This window comes from Merops nubicus, unplaced genomic scaffold (genome assembly GCF_000691845.1).
Source record: "Merops nubicus isolate BGI_N331 unplaced genomic scaffold, ASM69184v1 scaffold6069, whole genome shotgun sequence".
Taxonomy (NCBI): domain Eukaryota; kingdom Metazoa; phylum Chordata; class Aves; order Coraciiformes; family Meropidae; genus Merops; species Merops nubicus.
In genome coordinates this window covers 49,898-73,396 of record NW_008632953.1, presented here as the reverse complement: position 1 = coordinate 73,396, position 23,499 = coordinate 49,898, and the positions used below count along the sequence as shown (strand labels likewise).

Below are 23,499 nucleotides of genomic sequence, written 5' to 3'. Positions count from 1 at the left end.
TTTCCCTACCTGCTTGCAGTAGCTTTACTGTCTCTCTGATCTGCACTACCAGAGTCAATAATTTGTTTGAACAAGTTTTCCATCTAATCATTAACACACTTAAAGCCTATAATGAGCTCCGTATACATGCAAATGCATCTTTTTTAAGTGCTTGTGTAGATTTAAGGGCATTGTTTCCTTGTAAAATGGAAATCAGGGCTTTTTCTCCCATAAACGTTACAATCCTTAATAAGGGATGGATCGGCAGTAACTTTCTAGGTTTATTTAATTTTACAGTACTTTTTTCCTTACATAGTGTAATTTGGAATCTTTTAAAAGAAGAGAAATAACACTTTTAAACCTGTGTCAAATCAAATGCCTTAGAAGATTTTCCTCAACCACTCTCATCTTCTAATAGCAGTCAGCGAACGAACGGTTTCAATTCAAATGAAAGACATTTATAAACAGATTTTTTCCCAACTTTATCAGGCGCTGCTCAACTCCCATTGTATTGATATAATGGTACTTCAGGACAAATAAATTCGTTCCTTTAGCCCTGTAACTAAAGAGAAAGGATATAAGATGAAAACGGGTACCATCCACGCTCCGCACGACAGCTCAGAGGACTCTAGCAAAAGAGTAACCAGCTCAGTGAAAAATCAGAAACTGTGATTGCTATTTAACACTGCAGCTTTTCACAGTAGCTCAGCACAAAGTTATTTAGCACAGGTGTTTCTGTAAGTCTGATACGTTGGGAAAATTCACAAGGTTCTCTGTCTCTCCTGCTCCGTGTCGGCTGTGAAGCTGGTCCTGTGATGCAGTAAACGGGTTCCTAGTGGAAATGGAGCGTATGGGCAAATGAGCAAGTTCAAACATAGGAGCTGATCTAGATTCGTTTTCTTGGTTGCTAATTTTTGTAACGCATGACAGTAGTGAGGTGAGTGACCTGTCATCGAGCCAAAGCAGTGAAAAATGGGAATGAGTTAGCGGAGTTAAGCGTGAAACCGTGATCCTGTTCTCTCCTTCGGTAAACGCGGCTTCCCCGAGTAATGTGGATATCAGTGCTCCTTCTTAAGTGAGAGTTTTGATAAATATTCACCTATTTTAGTATTTCTCACTAGTTTCTTTAGATATGGTGTATTTATGTGCTTTCAGCCTATGTGTCTGCATTTCAATAAGAGATGAAATGGTATAATTGAATTTCTAAACACCTAAAACTCTCAGCAATATTTTTTTTTTCCCCTTTGTTTCTCAAGTTCTGGCAGTATCTAATTTATGGCTTAATTCTTTGTAAGGTCATCTTCTAAGTGAGTGACTTCTAGTTAATCTAAGACATTATGAGCTCAGCTGTGATGAAGAATCAGTTCATCTGTTCTCAGAAGGAAAGGAGTGCGATATGGGGTTTGCTGGGAATTGAAGACCCAGAGTTTAGCTGAAAACTAGACATAATTTCTTACATAGTTATTATTCTTGTTTTATTTTTTTCAAGGTAATCTGTCTGTGTTTTGACTAGTATAGACAAACGTTGTAAAAAAAAAAAAAGAAAATCATCCTTGTCTTCTGATTCTGTGTTTTTCAAGGGGGTAGATAAGGTTACTAGTTTGGATTTGCTTCCAATAGTGAAGGAACCAAGGCGGGGGGAGCTGTTGGGTTTGTTTTGTGATTTGTTTGGGTTGTTTTCCCCCTCTAATTCCTTGATAAGGTGTTCTCTTTTCTCAGCTGTGCTAGAAGGTTTATCTTTCTTTTGCTGTTAGCCTTATAAGTGATAACTAACGTTGCTTGTGGTTCCGCTGTTAATTTACATGCAGCTCTTACCGACTGTCACTAGCATATCTTTTGTTCCCTGAAATATTCACTCCGTGAATAAATATAACTTTTCTGCTATTTTTGCTCTGACTGATTTGCTCATTTCACTCTTGTGACTGTAAACAGCGCAAGTATTCATATTCTGGAAGTTGCATATTGCTTAATGAAGTACCTTGCTGAATCAGGGCTACCGTGCTCCAGCAGATGAAAGAAAAGCACATAAGAAGCTCTGCTGCCAGGTTCTGCTTTGAATGTTTTTCTTTTCATCAAATTTTAGACTTATTAGCATAGCGGATCATGGTTTTGCAAAGCAAACAAAAGCTTCTAGTCTTATTCTTGAAAGCATTGGGAAATGTTCATGTAATTGGTTCTGTTTATAGTTCAAACTCACTTACATGGCTCTGCTCATAGACATTGAGTAATAGAATCTCAACTCTTCCAGCTATGGCCTAATGAGTCAGTGCCCCAGATCACTGGGAAGTAACTTCTCAGTTTCCTTTGTCAGAGTCAAGAATCTGATAACTTTCTTAATGATTTTAGTGGCAGTAAAACAGTGCAAGGATTAGGTGGGTGTGGGTGGCATTGTGATACAGAGTAACATAACACTTTCAGAAACTAGAATCCAAAATTTCACTTTCCTTAAGACTTTCAGTGTTGCCTCACAGTTTGAAGAGTATGTTTCCAACTGGATGTTGCTTTGAGTTGTCATGTGCCTTGGAGTTCGATAAGAGTGACAGCATACTCAGTATCTCTAACAACATGGTGGGTAGGACAGAAAACCTGTGGGTCAGGGCGTCATGCTCTGGCAACAGCCCTTCACTATCTGCAGTTGGTGATGCTGAATAAGCACGAGTCTCCCAGCACATCCACAGTGCTTGAATTAACATGCAATGATGACATCTTTGGACAAGGAGGCCATAATGCATTTTAAAACACTCCCTGTCATGTGTACTGTACATTTTTTGGTGACACATACTCAGTATCTCTAACAACATGGTGGGTAGGACAGAAAACCTGTGGGTCAGGGGGTCATGCTCTGGCAACAGCCCTTCACTATCTGCAGTTGGTGATGCTGAATAAGCACGAGTCTCCCAGCACATCCACAGTGCTTGAATTAACATGCAATGATGACATCTTTGGACAAGGAAGCCATAATGCATTTTAAAACACTCTATTTCCCTGTCATGTGTACTGTACATTTATTGGTGACAGGAAATGGAGCAACAATCACAACGTTGCAGGGCTACAAATAAATATGGTCTTGTGATTATGGCATGGAGAAGTCAAAACCCAAATACCCAGCCATTCCTGGGCTTGATAATTTTGCATATTTTTAGCTTCTCTTATATTTAGATCCCTAAGTTCCTGAACAAGCTGTCACCCCAAACCTGCACTCGCCTATACTGCATCATCCCAAAGCTTGCAATAGAAAACAATATCAGACTTTCAGACACAGCATATTTAGAAAAGAGAGAGAGAGTCTGCCAAATTCCCAAAAACCACTTCCCAATTCCCCTCACGAATAGCAGGAAATTACTTGTTATCAGTGGGTAATTCAACCACAAACATTATTGATTACTCAACCTCAGTCTTTACAGTCTTGATGGCCAAATATTTTGCAGTCATTCTCTCTATTTAAAACTAAAAGATGTGATTTTTATTTTGGAAAAGTGGAGTTCTTCAATTTTTCTGCATGCCACATCGCATTGTGGCACATCCCTCCAGATTGTCCAGTGTGATAGCCAGAAGCTTGACTGACAGATGTCAGTGTGTACATCATGTTCTAACACATGTGAAAAGCCTCCATTATTTAAAAAAAAATCAGATTCTTGAAAAAACTATACATTTTTTAAAATAATGCATTGGCTTTTAATATTTGGTATATCCCAGTGCACATCAGAAACTCAAAGATCTAGAGAAGAAGTACATGTTTCTTATATTTTTTCTAATTTCACTGTTTTCCTTAAAAGCCATTCTACTACAAAATCAAGCAAAACAGGGTGTCTTATGTGTGAGCTACATAGTCAAATATTTCAGTAGATTTTCAACCTATTACTGCTAGCTGACTCAATTCAGTTGGTGTCAGAATTTCACCAAGTTCTGAGCTATATTCTGCTTCCTTAGAAAAGCTCCCATTAGACACCTATTGTGAAAAGATAATTTGATATTTTGACTATGTGATACTTTAAAGCAACATTCTGAGTAGCTTTCTCCCCTTACTGCACTATCACGTAGAGAAGACGATAAATTGAAAGGCAGTGCACTTCCAGAATATCTAAAGAAAAATCCTAGGATCCTCCAACACTTGAAAACTGGTTTGAAACTACCAAGAGAATTTGGAGACAGACAACGTTCCATTTTTTTCAGATCACAAGAATTTCTAATTTCTAAATTGAAATTTTAATTTGAAAAAAGATATTATTCTTAGAATAAAACACTGTCTCCATACTGTTTATACTGTGATGCTGCTTATTATACCAAATAATTTCATCCCCAAATGGAAAAAAATGACAACTGTGTAAGGAAGGTTCACAGTCTGTCTTTCAGGAGCAGTATTTCAAATATCTGTATTCTTCTGCACTTAGTTAAGAATTGTACATATGGTATCACCCAAAAAAGCTTTCTAGCAAGGCAGTGACTCCTTAGAAACTAGAGTTCAGAGAAGCTGCAAAAGGTATTCATCTTTTCCTAAACCTCAACAACATCATTTTTATTAGAACACTAAATATTTTTTTTTAATACAAAACTTTTCAGTGGCTGTAGTTGGATAAGTTTGTTTCCTTAAATTGATATAACAGCTTTATTCAAAACATTTTTTGTCCTGTTTGGCTTTTCTGAATATTTACACAAAATAAAGATGGAAAGAGGCAAACCAGGGATGTTCTGCATTGTTTGCTCCCTGCATGCAAGGGAAGATAGTAACCATTATATTTGCCTGCCTGCAACACTTAGGAGCCTGACACAGCTGGCAGGGTACGTGTTTAGATCATGGACCAACTTTGATGTTTTACATTGTTATTAAACAATAGCTGGCATGGTCGTGTAGCAGCAGGATATTGCACTTACCGTTCAGTAGACCTGTTTTTACAGAAAGGGACCTCCTGCCTCCTTGCCCCAGGCCATAAAACCCTCTACTGCAGAGATGGTGTTTTGGATCTCTAGCAGTAGGAGGATTCTTCTGTTGTTGTATTGGCTTTTGGCAAGTTAATAAAATAATGTAAACAGCTATTTTGGAAATTGACTGTGTGTTCTACACGTTCAGTACACAGAGAGGTTCTGAATCACCAAAAAAAAAAAGAAAAAATATCCCTATGAAAAGAAAATGGTAAATATAACAATGAAAAATCCCATTCAGCAGTGCTGTTTCATCTCCAAGAGGTGCTTTATTCAACAGCGGGTATCAATCCCCACAAGTAACATCTGCTGTCAGAGGATTTGCAGGTACACCTTTGTTCCCTGCTAACTGAATTTGTGTCGGTATTCTAATTCAGCAGCTTTCTGCTTTTCACTCAAACCAGGATTAGCATTGACTTGGGCTGGAGGGCATTCAAGCTGCTGTTCTTCTTTTAGCCATATTTCTCTGTAAACATCTAATTGTTTCCAAAAGTGATGTACAGGATGCAAAAAAACCTGAATTTGATGCAAATAAGTCTGTGCAGCTCGAAAGTTAACAGGTGTTCTCATTAGTGTAAGTAGACAAGGAACGATTCTTGACTGTTTTATAAACACTTATAATCATGGCCAAATCCCTTCCTATAAGTATAAAGATACTTATGGCAACATCTCTTTCTTCTCATTGTGCAATCTCAGCACTTATTAATAGGAGACATGTGTCAGTAAATGAAATACTAAAAGCCAGTACTGGCTTCTGCCTTCAAATAATGTAGCTGTAAAATGCTCTGCTAGTGATGAATAAATTTCTGGCTAAAATAAGAGTCAACAAAATGAAATCTTTACACATAGCACATATATTTTAAATATATATCTTTGCTTGTGCCGAAAGTAGAGCATTCATTCTCCCTTTGATATTTTTGTTTGTTACAAGGACTTATCATGTTGAGTCTCACTCACATATATCATGAAGTGTTATAGCATGCATATAAAATTGGACAGGAGGACCATTCATCATTAGGTATTGTCCAGCTGGTAAAACTAAGAAAGACAGGACTTCTCTAAGAAACCATTGCCAATATCTCTGTGTGTGGCTCTGTAATATATGGCTTCAGATTGCAAAGGCAATAACAGTAAAATATTACCCCAAGGAGAAAAGTAGCTTGCAGTAGGTATTCATACACTGCCTTTAGTCTTCGTCTGTGGACAAAATGTGCAATTGTCTATTCCCCTACTTCCCTCTATGTGCAGACACGACTGAGTTGTGTCTTAATTATTATCTCTGGCTTCTCTGCTTTGAGCCAGTTTGGGGGCTACTTCTTTCTCACTTCCTAAGTTTTGTGATCCATCTTCCCTGACCGACTTAATGGCTGGCAGAAGTTCGTCCATCCTGCTCCCGTGGTAAGGGTAGATGGAGGATAACATGGGCAGAGGGCACATGGGAGGCTGCACACAGGTGTCTGACATCCAGGATGGTCATCTGCTGCCTGTCTCACATCTTCCTCTTTGCTCTTAGCCCTCTGAAGGAAGGCCCTGTTTTTTCAGAGACAGATCTAAGCAGTCCAACTGTGTCTTGCTTAGGGCTTAGTTCCAGCAGAGCAGATCAGCAGGAAATGCTTCCTCCCAGTATGTTCCTTGGATATTTAGCAGAAGGTACTTACCTTCCCCTTCACTCAGATAGCATGTGCTTTCTCTCCACACATCTCCAAGAAATAAGACCTGGACTGGTGGGTGAAAAAAGGAAAATGACAAGCTGTTCCTTCAAGTCAGCGGAAGCATCCCAGGACTCCTGGCAGAGCACTGGACCTTTCCTGCTCCAGGAAGGCTCTGTGCACCTCCAGCCTGAGCTCCTTTTCCAATCTAAGGAGGAAGTTTGTTCTCTCAGGGCCTAACGAGCTGTAATTGTGACCTCCTATGTGTTCAATATCTTCCTTTTAAGCAATATAAATCAGTTCTTCTGCAACTGAGATTCTTCACACACAGAAAGGGAAGGAAAAGGTTTGTCTTGTAATGCAGAGAGAAGACTTGATTCTCTCCTTGCTATTTTTAATGTAATTTAATAGGAACTGTTATATACTATGAGTTCATTGCATGGCAAAAGGGAAGCATTAGCCTTAAAGATTTTTTTTTCTTCTTAACAGTCCCAGAGTTCATTATTTTATTACTAAATTAGGTCAAAGGACTCAGTCTTAGGAATTTGCCAGGAAACAAATTAGTTGTTCATCACCGGTACAACACAGTTTCATTTAAAAAATTATTCTCCCTTGGAAGTTTGACCCCAGGCTTCACACTGTTGAACCCACTTCAGAGCCATTGGTGTGTGTACCCCAAACACTAGGTTAATTTTACTAAAAAGCAACTTACTGTGTATGAGCAGCTTGCTTTGGTACCATGACCCCGTGAGGGTTCCCAGAGAATGGATGTGCAACTCAGTCACACCGCAAGGCAACAGATTTGAAGGCATCTTACAAACATCTGGCAGCAATTGGTCTTACAACTGCTAATTCTCCCAAAGTTATGAAAACCCAGGATCTGTTTGTTGCCTCTTTGCAGCGCTTGGTTTTCACAGCAAGTTTTACAGAGTCAGAAGAAACAGGGTAATTATAACATAAGGTTCAACATCTTTAGATATGTAGAACATTTTCTGTTGCTTAAAACAAATATTCCCATGGAAAGTATAAAACATTTTTCTGACTTGCAAAGTTTTTGCAGTCTATCATTTAAATTACTTAAATAAAGGGAGCTTTACTACTCCCAAAAGCTGAGAATATAACACCCGCCATGCATATTAGCTTGATCTTTTTGACAGACCAGAAAAGTGTTTGTGTGTGCCAATTAAAACAAAAATGGATCCCCAGTGGCTTGTTCCTCACACAACTTCTGAAGACTGCTATCATTGTGTGCTGGGGTAACCCTGGATAAGGCGGCTATCCAAAGTAAACAAACTTTTCAAAACTTTCATGACAGATGGGGGTTACAAATGCATTTTAATAAGAGAGTTGCCAAAGCAACTTTTTTTGCAATCAGCGTATATTTACTTAACATCTAGCAACATTGGGAACACAAGGCAGATACTTTCTCACAAAATTTTTTAACAAATATCATTTTTTTTGAAAGATTGGTTGAAGACCTTTTCTTTCAAGCTGATATTTCCCCATCACTTCAATGTTAACTTTGCTCGACATCCAGAGGACTGCTAGATTGGTGAAGCCAGACTGTAAGAGGAGACAGACAATCTGCTTGATAATGAAATTTCTTTGGTACTCATAAACAACTTTGAGTCCTTTAAGTAATTTAACTATCAGCATAACCATGACTACCTCTGTTCGATAGGATGAATCATGTAATGGATATAAGGTGCAGTATGAACCTAATGCAGCTCAATACTAATCCTTTTGTTTTCTTTTATTTGCATTTCTTGAATATTAGACTCAGCTCACCATGGTACAGCACACAGAGATATTTTATTTACCCTTTTTGTTGCTCACTCATTCAGCCTAAACGTGGCCAAGAGACTGGATTATCTGTGAGAAGGAATTTAAGATCAACTTCCAGAAATGCAGTTAGATTTTTGACATGTTTTTATAAACTTATATATCTCTGTCCCTGTTTAATTCATATCCAGTTAATTAAACCACCGAAGATCATAGTGTCTCCCAACTTTAATTAATTTTATTTCTATTGTGGGCATGGACACACAAGTATCTATGTTTTATGTGTTTATTCTCAAGTTATGTTATATTCTAATGATTTTTTTTTTTGTTAAGTATATTTAAAAAGAGAGAGAAAATTCCTAGTCTCTTTCCAGTATTTTTTTTCCTTTCCTTTTGACTCCCTTCCCACCTTTCCTTACAACTTTCTTCCCACCTTTCCTTTCCTAGATCTGGTGGCTGCCATGCAGATGGAGGATGACATGCCCCACGGTACATGGGCTGGATGGCTAGGTCCCATTTTAGAAAAATATCTCAGGAAAACACAGGGAAAAGCTAGTTTCCTCTTCATTGTGGAGAGTCAGGATAACTGGCATTGTCAAGGGGAAAAAAAAAAACCTTTGTGAGAGCAAGGTGAGGTGAAGGGAGCTGTGGGAAGGGGAAGAAGGGGTTTTTTTGAGCTAGAAATGCTCCGGCAACTCACATTTCCTTTTTTCCTACACATATCAAGGGCAGTGATCCCATTGCACCATGCACCACCAGGAACACATTTTATTGAATTTCTGCACACAGAGGTATCTGTCAATCCAAGTTTAAACCATTTAGAGTTCACCACAAACTGTGGGAGTCCAAGGAGACATCCAAATTTAGGTTTTCTGCACTGGACTAGCATCTGGAGGGGTTTCCATGGTCCAGAAGTATCCAATGATCCAGTGCTGAACCATTGGGATGGGTTATTGTGAATCTTCACCCCAATAGTCCAGAATTTTTCCCAACATCTCACATTCAGAGGGAGTTGAACACTGGGGTTTTTTTTCAGCATTTGGCTGAATTAAGAACTGGGTGAAGGTTTCTTAGTGGCCATACTTGAGCTATATGTGAGCCATACATTTCTTGATCAGCTCACTGTTTCCTTTTGCTACAGGGTACAGACTGTGAGGGTTTTTCTTCTGCATTTCTTCTTCCCCATAGGATTCTTCACTTCCTGTATTAAAGTTTGTTCTTGGCATTGTCTGAAAATAGTTCATCACTGGAAATAATAGTTATAGCCACCAGAGATGCATAAGTACACTTTGAAGTCAGTGAATCAATAATAGGGTTTTGTATTTTTGTTTTGCTGTGTGAATTTATCGTCCTCCTCCATATCTCTGTAGAGTGCCTATCAGTAGGGTTGCTAGAATTGCCTCTGCCCCTCTTCTGCAGCTAGAATAAATGTAAGAAATTAATGTGTCTGTAGAAATATAAGTTGATGAAGAACTAGAGGGATACCATGAAGAAGAGACTTTTTTTTTTTCACAGCAGTGCATTAATCCCCAGACCAAATTTTGCAGGAAGACTATGGACAGAAGACCCTGGGCTTATCCCTTGGCACTTTTCTGGTTTTTATCTCCTGTATTCCATTGGTGGAGGTATACCAGGAAAGGAAAGAATCTCTGAGACATGTTCTAAAAGTTGATCCAAGGATCTGTAAACACTTGGAAGTCCTGGAGGAGCACAACTATGCATGGCACAATAGCAGGTCCCAGGGCACAACCTGGCACAGCAAAAACATGATTTGTAGGATTTTTAAGAACTGCTAATCCTGGGTAGGTTCCAAGATATATTTAATTTTTATAAAATAGTAATGGTATTAATTAGATGCAGTGTCCAGTATTTCCTTGGGCTATATAGGTATTTTGTTTAATAACATAGAAATTTGTAGAACACTACCTTGGTACATCGTTATGGTGACATGCAAAAGAGGCTTATCTCTCCATTTGCAGCTTTATAAGGTGACAAGAGAAATCCTTAATCAGCCACAAATAGAATATCATAAAAAGTGTCTCACACCAACCCCTGCCCCTTCCCACACTTTGTTGGCAGCCCAGCAGTGTATTGAATTTAACACCCATTTACCTGAGGAGAGCTGATATTTTCAGAGGATCAATACATAGCAGCAGGACTGCACTGGAGTTCATTGTAAAACTGCCACGGGAGTGTATTCAGCCTTTGAAGTGATTTTTCCAAGGTACCACAGCAAGAAAGAGAGAACCCAGGTGTCCTGGCCCTTCTATAAGGAACTTGAAGGGCACACCTAAGGGTTAACATCAGTTGTCACTCCTCCTGGGTATTTATCACCAACAGCAGCATCATAATTCTGCCTAGTAAGGAAATGCTAATTCCAGATTGTAGCCTTTGCAAAAATGATGGCAAGGAGAGAGGGATTTCAGGAAATATTTAAATAAGTGAAGTACCTGGCACAATGGAGACTGGCAGCACTATCTAGAGCACTTCATTTTGTTTTCTTCTCTCTCTCTCTTTTTTTTCTTTTTTTTCTATTTTCCAGATTTGTCTTTCATTTGTTTCTCAGGTCCCTCTATTTATTTCAGCACTGCTTGGTACAGGGACGTTGTGTTAGCATGCCTTAATATTGAACAGTTTATGCTTGTTGTTAGTTATACATCATTTAGGGCTGTGATCACAAATTGTTCAATCACAAGGTTTAGTCAAAGCTAGCATTCTTTACTGATGTCTTTTCCCAAGGGTGTTGAAAATTCGATTGTTCAAAGTGCAAATATGGTTTAGCAATCCCTTCCAAGAGCCATTTATCTGAAATCCTAAGGAGGTAATATATAAAAGTGGGATAGGAAACCTGCACATTAAATGGGATTTACCAGCCAAAGCCTTTGGAACTGCTTTCCTGTGAATGACTGGAATGGAGCAGAACAAAGTCAATTACTGACTGTAATTAAGGAGTGGATGCGTTTAAACTGTAGAGAGCAGTAGCAGTCTTCTTGAAACTGTCTAGTTACTCTGAAGATTAGTCTGAGGAAAGAAAGAAAAGGACTTGAACTATATCTTACAGAAAGTAAATTTTAAATGAATTCTTTTCCCTCCATTCTATGATCTGTTTTTACAGATTTTCTCATAAAACTCTGATAATGTATGATTATCAAAATAACACATTCAGACAAAGAAACTTTCAACATGTATTTTGCTTTGGTCTTGTTAGCAATGGAGTATCTCTTTTGCATATCATGTAGTGCAAATGTTTATGCAGTGCTGAATACTTGTATTTTAATAAAGCCTGAATTTACTGAACGGAAGACTGAACTATGTTGTGTCCTCTTTAAGCCTTTAAAAGAGAGTGAATCTAATTATATATGTTGCTCTTACTTTGAAAATGTTATTCTATTTTATAATTTTAATAATGATTTGTTTATACTGGGAGAGAAGCATTAGATTGAATTGTTGCCTGTTTAGTCTAATTCATATCTGCATGTATACATTAATAAATTGTGGTACAATATTTTGAACCCAAACCTTGTTGTGTGAGCTGGGCACAGAACTGGAGGTCAATTCTTTCAGCTGCTCACCTTAAGATGATTTTTTGGGCTGTTTTGGTTTCTTTATTTCTTTTGAGAAAGGGGATAGTGAGTGTGAGTAGTGATTAACATCATGGCTGTGGACTAATAAGGCAATTAAAATGTCCCCAATAAACAACTCTCCCAAGTGCATGGGGAGCAAGGGGGAAGGCTGGAGGTTCTCTCCTGATGGTGTGGACGGGATGGGATGAACATCTGCAGCCAGGCAGCCCCCGAGCCCACTCTGGGGGACCAGTCCCACCATTCCCACATTCTCTGCAGTGCTCTCACAGGATGTTTCCACTGGAGCTGTTGCGCTGACGGGATTTTCCTTAATGCTGATGACTTTGGAAACCTTCCTCACAGGCATTTCCTTAATAAAGGGAGTGTCGTAGAACAATTAAGAAACATTAAGATGTTTTGTCTTTTTTTTTTTTTTTTTTTTTCCTTTGCATGGTAATATTTGCGTTTTAAGATTCCAGGAGTACCCAGGCTGGTGAGGATCTGTTGTTTCTTTTATGCTTTAGTAAAAACTCTTGACATGGGGCAGATGCAGTGAAACAGTAGCACTCCGGGCTGATGGATTTACATAAATAGGCTGTGCCAGGTCTTAATGGCTTTGCTCTGCTTTTCCTCACACTTTGCTCAGGAAGAAATCTCTGTTGTCCAATGTGTTCAGCCGTTCCACAAAAAAACACCTGAAAAGCTTTTGGTCCTGAATAATAAAAACAGGCTCCAATGAACACCTCAAACCTGCATCCCCAGAATGCTGAAACCCAAGTGTGCAATTCACATGTGCAGATGCTACTGAGTTTTTAACAGGCAACTCTTAACAAAAAAATAAGATAAAAGCTTTGGTTTCAGAGCTGGCAGGAGCTGAGCTGGTTTAGAGCATGGGCAGGACAAGCTCCTTGCAGAACAAGGTGGAGGTGTAACCATTCTGCAGACACGCAGAGCTGCTGTGCCTTGGATGGTGCTTTGTGGCCCCATGCACCAAGGCCATGCTGAATAATCCTGCAGCAAAGCACTGCACAGATTCACACCTCAGTTTTTGTCATTTACGTGGTCATTTCGACCTGACATGTAAAATACCTGGAGATCTGCACTGGTGTAAAAATATAGGTGATGGGAGATGATTATCACAGTGGTTTACAGAAGTTCAGACCAGCAGAATATGCATACGTATTTCCACCAAATATTGTCAGGCAGTGAAACAACATTATCAGGGGATTAAATATTCTTTTGATAAATATTCCCAGTGTGTGGGTCAAAAATGTAAATCGACTTCTATTCAGATAAACTGGGGATTTTTTTTTTCATGATAAATGGGTTCCTAATTATCCTGCTACAGCCATCTTTGATGGTAATATTTTTTTTTTAATATGAAGAACAGTGACTTTATGAATTTTACCAAAATACTTGGAAGTGGACTCTGGAATCACAGGTATATACTAAATGTACAAACTCAAGAATGGAGGTCCCAGATATAACAATAATAATACAAAACCAGAAATGGAAACAAAATAAGAGGAATTAATTCTCATATCTCATTCATTTCTCCCCAGGTTGCTTTGAATGATATTTGAACTGTGTTGTAACACTGAGTTTCCTGGCTTTTCTTAACTTTTGTCACATTCCCACTGTTTTTTGCCCTGTTTGTGTTCGGTGGTTGCATTGCTCAGACAATATCTTGCTCTTGTGACATACTCCAAAGTGTTTTCAGACAGAGGTTCAAAACTCCCCAGTAACTCATCACTCCAAGAGATAATTCTTGGTGCAAGGGGAGAGCATTTGGGCGCGTGGGAGAGAAAATAGAAGAAAATCATCTGTCTGGGGTGTGGTTTACTTACCTGTCTGTCCCCATGTCCTCCCCAGATCACGACTGTGTCAGGAAATGAGTTCCTCCTCCAGTCAGATATCGACTTTCTCATATTGGATTGGTTCCACGCTATCAAAAATGCAATTGACAGATTGGTATGTATTTGTTTTGGCTGTTACCTTTATTAATTAAGATGTAGCAATTTCAACTTCATTTGCTTAGGCATCTCTACAGGTTTTAGGCAGTCAGCAGCTAGCTAGACATTCCTTTCTCTGAAGGATATAAAAATAAGTATGCAAATCTACTAAAAAATGTCAGATAAACAAGGCTGTTGAACAAAAATGTCATTTGATTCTTGCCTCGAAACGGAACGCTACATTTATTTCTCTGAAATAACAAGGACATTGGTTTGCTGAGGGTTGTAAAAGCACACAAGCACTTAATAACTAATGAATTTTTGCATTTTCTGTTTATGCAGCCCGCAGTATATAATCTTCAATAGAACTATTAATACATTTGAGCCTTTTATGAATTTTTGTATTACTTATTCACAAGAATAACACTAGCAAATAATATTCCTTTGTAACTGATTGCTGTTATTCTCCCAGGAAGGCTCGAAGTAAGCAGGGCTGCATTTTATTAAAACAGTTTTTAATTACCAAACCAGATTCAGCTGTAGCTTTTTCTTTCTTTTTTGCCACTCTCAGTACAAATTCCAAATGTCTTTCTCCTACCCTTGCCTGTTCCAAGAACATATTTTTTTGAGAGGGCACTGACTTTCCTTGTTCACTGCAGACTTTGGGGAGAGAAAAATACCCCCATTTCTTGCCTTTTTCCAGAGGCTTTGCTGCAATGGTAGTGGCAGGGTGGGCAGAGGCAGCTTTTTTTTGAAAGGGTTAATCTGAACAAGGCTCCTGTTTCCTTAAAGAGCTACAAACATCCTACCCTGAGGCTATAATCAGCCAAGGAAAGTTTGATCTGATGATGTATGTCTTCATATCGTGCGTTTCATTGGGTGCATTGAGGATATTGATATCCTACTGAAGATTTTGGGGTGGAGTTTTCTGTGGAGACTCGGAACCTTTTTTTGTTGTTTAGTTTAGTTTTGTTCAGTTTTGGTTTTTCACGTTATTCAGCTAAACAGCCAAGAGACTTGGTTATTATTTGTAGTAATGTTGCAGCTCTGAGCGAGCAGTGAACCACAGCAGCAGTGGCTGGTGGGGCACAACCTGTAAATGGTTACAGCACCCGGGGGCAGGGCTTGTCCCAGCAGCAGAGGTTTGCCTTTGCTGTGTGCACAGGACACGATGCCACCACCAAGCACTCGGTGACCGCTTCCTGCGGGTCATTTACTCCAGTCTGAAAACTGTAAATGGGTGTGTAAAGCCTGGCAGCTTTGCTGGCTGCTGGGACAGCTAAACTTCACCTGACCAAACACCATGGGAAGAGACCTGATTAACCAAAACATAATTTTTTTTTTCCTTTCTTTTTCTTTTTTATTTTCCTTCTTTTCTTTTATATTTTTCCATTTCTCTATTAATGTTCCTTAACTGTCTCATTGTACACCAGTGAATTAAAGCAAGGGGGAAGTCCCCCACACTTTCCTAACCTTAGACCTGCAGAAATCAACCCCAAATTTGTAAGAATATTTGAAACAATTACATCTGCAAGAATATTTACTGCAACTACCTAAAACAGAAAGGCAATTTAAAAAACCTTCCTCTTTGCAAGCATTTGGAATTAGCCTGCAATGTGGAAATAATTTTGGTTTCTAAAGCCTAAAGAAAGTAGGCCTTTTGTTTTTCTCACTTAAATGGGAATTTATCTCAGAAATTAAGATCAGTCTGTCAGGGCCATAAAAGCTTTGCCATATGACAAATTTTTGCATTACACTTTCTTAAATTATATACTCACTGCATCTCTTGCTGTGCGTGTGTCTGTTAGCTTCTGATTCCGTGCTGGCGCTCTGTAATCTCTTGCTTCATTTTCACAAATAATTATTTTATTAAAAGCATGCACATATATATTTATATTCTTTTCCCAGCCAAAAGAACGGAGTTGTACATCGAGAAATTTGGAGTTCAAACTCAGAAGATCTTCCAGCATCGAATTACTGAATAGCTTAGACACTGAATCCAAAGAACCAAAGCCTGAACACAGAAAATCTTTAAGTAAGGCTTTTTTCTTTTCTGATTTTTTCCTTTTTTTTTCACCCTTTCCTTTTTAAATAACTATGCCATTACAGGGTAAGACAATTTTTATTACATACAGGATGAGAGGAAGATCACTGAGAATTTTAAAGCTGAATGTGTTCTGTGCTGATATACATAACTTGCATTTAAGTAAAGACAGTTACTAGCTCCACACTTTTAAAGGGTGACATTCTCTCCTAAGCAAAATAAATTTCTTTAGGAGCAAAGACATTTATTCAAGCCATTTATTTTTAAAAATAAGCAACATGAGTCCTGTGTTAATGGTCTGTTGCAGTTGCTTTGTTTCCATTTTAGCAAAATACCTCAAATTGCCAGAGTAATTTTGTCTGTGGTATATTTATACACTGAATTGCTGCAAGACCTGACATATCCTGTGTAGCCAACAATCAGTGATGGATCTATAATTTTATAGAAGGTAAATTCCTGGGATCAAGGTTGATTTTTGTCAGTGTGATTAGGAAAGAAAGAGATCTAAAACTAGCAGGGATGTGCTGTACTCCAATGAGACTTTCCTTTTCCAGTTTGTGCCGAGATGCTCGTGGTGTGGTGGGCAGCAGAGGCAGGAGCTGGTGCTGACCCTGAATCACTCCCTCAGCCTTTTTTTAATTTCACCCTCTCTCCCAAATCTTTGTTTTTCTTCTTTGTTTGGCGGGAGATTCACATCACCCTTCTGATGGAAGCACTGTGACAGCTTCAGACTTGCATGTTGGTACGCGATTCCTATAGGTACCAAAGTGCTGTATAGGAATTTGCCTCCAAACATTTCAGTGCAGGATCAAAGCCTTAGATGTTAAGAAAAGGGTTGCATTAAAAAGACCAAACATAGCTATTTTAAATGATAATTATCCACACAATCACAAATATATGCACACATGTGTGCGTGCATAGACATACAAATACAGAGATTCATTCAACAGTCTCTTTTTGCAGACCAAAGCTTTTTGTTGTTTTCTTATTATCTTGGCAATCTGTTTTTTTTTTTTTTAAGGTTTTTCTTTCTGTAATAAAATATAAAGGAGCCTGAATGTAGCTTGTGAAATATTGTCCCAATATCCTTGTACTATGTGTTACGTTGCATTTCTCAGAGGAAGAAAAATAAGAGTGAGAGCATGGTAAGTTTTGAGGGCCTGATTCTGCTCTTATTGTAGCTTGATAGCAAAATGCCCATAAACTGTCTCAACACTCAGGGATTTTTATTTATTTATTTAGATTTCTCACATATCTTTAAATGATAATTTGTCAGACGAAACAGAAAAAGTGCAGCAACAGAGACTTAGTCTTCATTTCTTTTGAAACCTTAGAGAATCCTGAATAACCATTTCGTTAAAGGCTATTTAAACTATTAAAAAATGTGAAAATATCTGCTGTGAAATCTCACTGAATTGAGGCTTGCATTTAAATACTGCAGACTGGATTGCTTCTAAAATATGTATTCAGAACTTTTTTTGGCCCCTTGAGATCAAGCAATTATGTGGAATTAGAAAAATCATATTATTCACTTACTTATTAGTAGTCTAAGCACAAACTGTATTGTCAGTTTTCTGCCTTTGGCTTTCTGTGCCCTTAATGTTCACACAAGTATCGTAGCCAGAATTATCGTCAGCTAGAGCCAAAATTGCTTTAAAAAGGCATGAGAACTGGTAATGACACATTGTTAGCAGTTAACAGGTGGTCGTTTCATTGTCCAGTTTGACTGCAGAGCAGAGAGAAGATATGTGCAATATCTGCAAGTATGTTTATAAAGTTCTTACAAAGTTTAATGATTTTAGAATTTTATAGTGCTCTTATATTATTGAATACGGCCAATGCCAAATACAAACAAAGGAGATTTTTTGTAAAAGATGGTTTAAAAGAACCCCTCCAGTTTAACACAGAAGAAGAGCAACTGATGTGTCAGCAGGGCACCCCCTCAGCCCCACCAGTAATCTTTAGTGAAATAGTCAGACAGTTCAGACTCATTTGTATTTACCTTCTCTACATTTTAAGGGCTGCTAACAATGTCCAATTTTAATGTTGGTACTTCTAAGCCCTGCTAAGTCATTGGTGTTTTTTTGGCAGCACAAGTATATAAAGAACAGGTATATTCTAACCAAAGTATTCCAGTAGTTTCCTCTTTAATTTAAAACTGGGAGGCTGCCCCTAGACACTTAGTAGCAGGAATTTGGTTTTTGTGTTTAATCCTAATTGCTTCTGCTTACACTACAAGGACAAATGGTAATTCTCAGTTATGCTTTTTGAGCTGTAGACACTGATTTCATTGAAAATTGGGCTCAAACTGCCAGACTCAATTTCCAAAGTTCACAGAGTGTCCGTCTTCTTGGTCACGCAGCTTTTCAGTGGCTTCTCATCCACTCTGGATTGAACTCATGTTTTAATTGAAGTTTTCTTGAGCTAAGAAGAAACCAAGTACGGCCTTGGGGAACATTACCAAAATATGTAAAACTGTGATCCAGCTCTCGAATACATGGAAAGAGATTACTCTTTATTTTATGGTGCCAACTATTGCATTGATTTAATCTGTGTAGCTACTGCTGGGTCAGAAATAACACGTTTTTCACCCAAGCAACCTCCCCCATTAGAATATGTATACATTTGGTGCAAAGAAACTGCCTTGCAGCACCGCTCCTTTTTATGCAAATAAGTGTTGTTGTAAACCGATAATTTTTAAAATTAGCGGCAGACTTCATAATTTCCAAGTAATTTAGTTATCATTCAGACTGTAGCTTTTTGGGCTTTTTTCTCCTAAGGTTGCCAAAAACCCTTCTAATTAGCACCAATTATAATTGGGGCTGCTGGTAGGTGGTCTGCCACGTTAATTTTATACCACGTGAAACCAGGCACCTGGTTTAAACTGCAAGCAGAGACGCTGCCGTGGTGTACAGGAGGGAGGGAAAGGATCTGTGCTTTGAAAGGGTCCCAGAAAGCATTCCAAAATCTCCATAAATCAAAAAAAAAAAACCCCTCACTGGATTAGAGGAGCTGTCAGGACAGACGTGTTGTGGGCAACGAAACCAACGCCACGCTCTCCGTGGGCATTGCCTTTTCCATCCGTGGTCACTTTGTGGTTTGCATTTTGGCCATCATCTCAGGGTGTTGTCACTCAGGAGTGACCTCTTGTGGAAGAGCCTGGGCTAGAGTCACTATTGATTGTCAGAGGGGATCAATTCCCCTTCTACTCCCCCTTTTCCGCGTGGAAACAAACGGCTTCTCCGTAGGAAGAGTGCCCTTTGGCTACCGTATCAATCTGAGGGCTGCTCTTGTCAAAATGCACAATCACAAGCTTGATAATGCAATCCATTCCCCAAGCACTATATTTCCAACCTGTTCTCCATCATTTCCTTATGGCGTCACATTTACTCAGTTCATCACATTCTTATTAATATTTTAGGTTTCCTTGAAAGTGATGGAATTCTATTTTTATTACAAAAGCAACAAGAATAAATACTAATTGTTGTCAGTTATTTCCTTATGTAGTGGGAACAGTAATTTGTTCCTCAGCTTTAGGTTGCCAAAGCAAAATAATTAAATATTTTAGACATTTAAAAAATCTGTGATATTAGATAAATGCAATTTGATCTCCTTGTTTGCCACATAAAAGCTGGAACTGCCTGAATTGATAAGATTGAATTGCATTATTTTTATTGTTTCTACTCGCTTATTTTTCTTATCTTCAAGAACACTTTACTTAAAGCCTGGTGGTTAGTCATGCAGCCCTGTGACAGATCCTGGAAAATCTCCTCCATGTTTGAATTCTGGTTTGAGGTGCTACAACTAGAGCATCAAGATTTAAATATATACATATATATATAGAGGTGAAAAAGAAAGTAATGATGGGTTGTGCGGTAATATTACGATTCAGGACACTTTGTGTCAAGAGTAGTCAGGAGTCCTGGCATCATTGTGCCAGACACAATGTGACACTGAAGAAAGACAATTCCAGCTCTCAGCCTGAATAAGGACAAGTTGCAACAGGTGGGAAAAGTGGACAAAAACAGGGGGTGGAAGGAAAAGCTGACAGCAAAGCTGACAGGTCATGCATATTAAACAGCAGGCTTAGGATTCCTTTCTGCTCTTCGTTGGGATCGAGGTCTTAGTCCTGGCACCCTGGCCACCAGCCAACTCAAATAATGGTATTTTCCTTACCTAAATTCCTCTTGCACTTTCAACACGGAGCAATGGGCCTTTTTTTAGTCCCAAAGGGTGGTGCAGTTGCTCTGGGATGCCACAGCCCTCACACGCTTCCCTGGGGAATGTATCTGGGAATAGGTCTCTTAGCACCTTCTTAATGAAGATAAAAATAATAACCTCTGGATTGTAATTGTGATTTGCCTTCAGAGGTATTTGCTACCAAGTCATCTGGGCTCTGAAGTCTGCTTTGGTTTCTTAAAAGACACAGTTTAAGTCAGGCACCCTCTCCATAGGATTTAGCCAAGAGCTCTGTGTGTGCTTGAAAATTGCCCAAAGTTGCTTTTCTCATTCTGCTCACTTTTCCTTACTTCAGAAGGCTGAATTTTGAAATTCGAAGCGTGGCATGTAATATTCCTAAAACCATCCAGAATCATCTCTGAATGCAGTTTATTGGATAATTAAGACTGTACAATGTGTGTGGGGGAGAAAAAAAAAAAAAAAACAACAAAACAACAAAAAAAAACAAAACAAACAAAAAAAAACCCAAAACCCAGCAGCAGAAACCCATTTTGATCTCTCAGTGGACACGATGGAAGAAATGAAGAGTTCAGTGGAGCTTTAACCCTTTCTGGCTCTGTATGGTGCTTGATTCTTCCCTGGCTAAGGCTTCTTCTAAGGGCTTGCTTGGGGGTTTAAAGTTTGTCCTTGCACATGACTGGGTATTTCTGTGGCAAACTCCACCTTCCCGAGGCTATTATTCCTCTGCAGAGGGAAGGGAATGTTACCAGGACGTAACCACATGTTTTTGCATGGCTTCAGCTGCCTAATAGCAGGAGGAAAAAAAGCCAGAAACTTACTTTGTCAAAAACGTCGTTAAGAGATCCTAGAAAAAGGACACCTAACTATAGGCAGTGCTGAGATTGGAGCTTGTGTGATTTTTCCTTCTTCCTTTCATGCAGGGGAAGAGGCCAGTAGGTTGGGAGATCATATCTTGGAATGTAGGGACAGGTTTTACTGGCTGAGTACTTCACCCACGTAGAGTTACTTCTGTGAAATGGGGGCTAATTAGAGCAGCAGAAGTGGGAAATCACTTCTTTGTTAGTTCTGATGAGGTCTGAATTCTTTCCCCTTCCCAGCCCACTTATTTTGGTTAGATGTGAAGTTCAAAGCCAAACGGATGTTATTTAAGGAATATTATTACATTAGAATATTAAAATTATGTATGGGTCAGTTTTATTGCTTTTAATAAAACCAAGAAATATAAAGCAGTTATGTGTATTAGTGCAGCATTACCAATGACAGCAATTAAAACAGAAAGCAAACTGGAAACTCTGTGTAAATCTATAGTTTCCTACTGCAATGTTAATTTTGTCACTCTGTAGCTTGGGTGTTTGTGGCATTTATTTTTATTGCATCAACAGGAATGCAGTCAGCTTCAGCTACTGAGAAAAAAAGCCCACAAAATGAAAATGCAACATGCTGGTTATAGAGAGTGGCAACATTTGTCTGGACTATAGTGATTAAACTTCTTTTTTGACATATTTTTACTCTCATGTTTCTCTGCAATATTTTGTATAGGTATGCTCGTTTCTTAAAGCTTAGGAAAACACTGATTCAGCAACAAGGATGTAATAATATCAGAATTTTGGAAACTAAACATGCCAAATTCAGAAACAAGTTGTGTAACTCCCACTGATAATAAAAGATCATGTTGCACCCAAAATCACAACTGGCTGTGACTAGTTCTCCCAAAAATAAAACAAAAAACAAAGGATTTTTTCTGAATTTGAATATCCTGTTTCCATCAGTTATAATATAATGTTTCCTTAATTCTTTGTTTTATTTCTACTTCACTTTCCAAAATCCTTCCAGAGTTTACTATTTGGGCTGAAAAAGCATATTTTTAAATTGGGCATAACCAACTTCCATATAAACATTTGGCAGGGAAATCAGTGCATGTTCACTTAATTCATTTTTATTGAACCAAGTCCAGATTTTTAGTCAGGAAAAAGTTAGATATTAATCATATCTGAGCAGGATCATTAAATTTTCCTTTACCTACTAGAACAGCAGGGTCATTATAGAACCATGAGAAGTTAGCTCACTTATTAATCTTTACAATTACATAAAAGTGATCATTTTTATAGTACTTAAGAGTAGCTCTTAGCCATTATGTGCAGAGTATGTAGGAATATTACAATATAATATAATGTATTATTATAGATGTGACCTGTAACTCATTGGTCTGCTCACTGACACACAACTCCCTGGAAAAGTTATCTGTTTGAGCTTGGATAATCTTTAATTGTTTCATATTCCTTCTGCTCATTTATGGGGCATACTAGTAAATAGAGAGCTAGTCACTGAGTTATTAATTACCTCATTATTACTTAATTATCACTATTGAATACTTCATTTTTATGGCAAATTATAGCATAAAAGAAGGTATTTCATACTGCCCACCACAGTTAAGTATGAATGACAGTGATAGCTAGTGTAGGACTGAGTTAAAGAAAATCAATCAGAAATCCTCACTATAGATTACTATCCCATTTCTTCTGCCTTTTCCAGAAAATGCTTCTCATCTTTGACTTTGAAACCCAACAGTTTAAACCAGGTTCTTGTTTCAGTGGACTAATCCCCTTTCATAAATCATGTTCAAGTGCTGAAATAATTTGCACATCGTTTAAAGAGTATTTGCTTTGAAACATTCACCTCAAGCCCTTTTGTATATCCTTTCTCTCTAAAGATTTGTAGTATTTGTTTTGTTCTCTGAGGTATAAAAGACCTGGGTAAACTTTATTCCTGTTGTTTCAAGATTAGTGAAATAAAATGCATATTTATTCAACTGGGACTGAAAGGAGCTTTAGTAAAGACGATCATACATACGACCCATGGGAATGTTATAATGCAAAATGTCTGTCTTAAAATCTCTTTAGGTTTGTTCAAAACACTATTGAAGGACTTAAGTTTAAAGGAAAAAAAAAAAAGGTTACAAATCCATATTTTTCCTTTGTTCCAAAGAAGAGAGGAACACCATATATTTTTCTTAACAAAATAAACTCCTACATGTGCACTCAAGATAAATTTGATATGGAGGCAAGGAGAAACTGGGTAGAAATGATTGCTTTAAGTTTTTTCCTACTGAACTCCACATATTGAGACAGCGTTTAAGAAAACTACATTTTGGAAAAATGTGTAGTTGTTTTAAACACACATTTGCTTCAGAAAAAAATTGATCCTAAAGAAATCATGAGAATTTTAGGTATTACCAAAGGCAAGGAGTTGTTACCTTTCTGTGTATTAAAAGGAAAAGGAAAATATATTTATTCTGACTCTATCACATTTAAGCCCAGCTATATAGCATGTCTTGCACTGATTTGGTGCAGTCTCTTAATTCCTTACTAAGGCCTGGCAGTGCTGGGTTAATGGTTGGACTCAATGGACTT

At 38.2% G+C, this 23,499-nt stretch overlaps 1 protein-coding gene across 1 annotated transcript in view; it reads left to right on the top strand.

Annotated features, from left to right (window-relative positions):
* Nucleotides 1–23,499, top strand: part of LOC103780394 (rho GTPase-activating protein 15) — a gene marked incomplete at both ends in the record, with an annotated part of 164,030 nt that overhangs the window by 94,627 nt on the left and 45,904 nt on the right. The window contains 2 exons of the mRNA XM_008948065.1: nucleotides 13,766–13,864; nucleotides 15,754–15,880. Of these exons, the coding sequence (XP_008946313.1) occupies nucleotides 13,766–13,864; nucleotides 15,754–15,880 (226 nt within the window). The remainder of the gene's footprint in view (nucleotides 1–13,765; nucleotides 13,865–15,753; nucleotides 15,881–23,499) is intronic.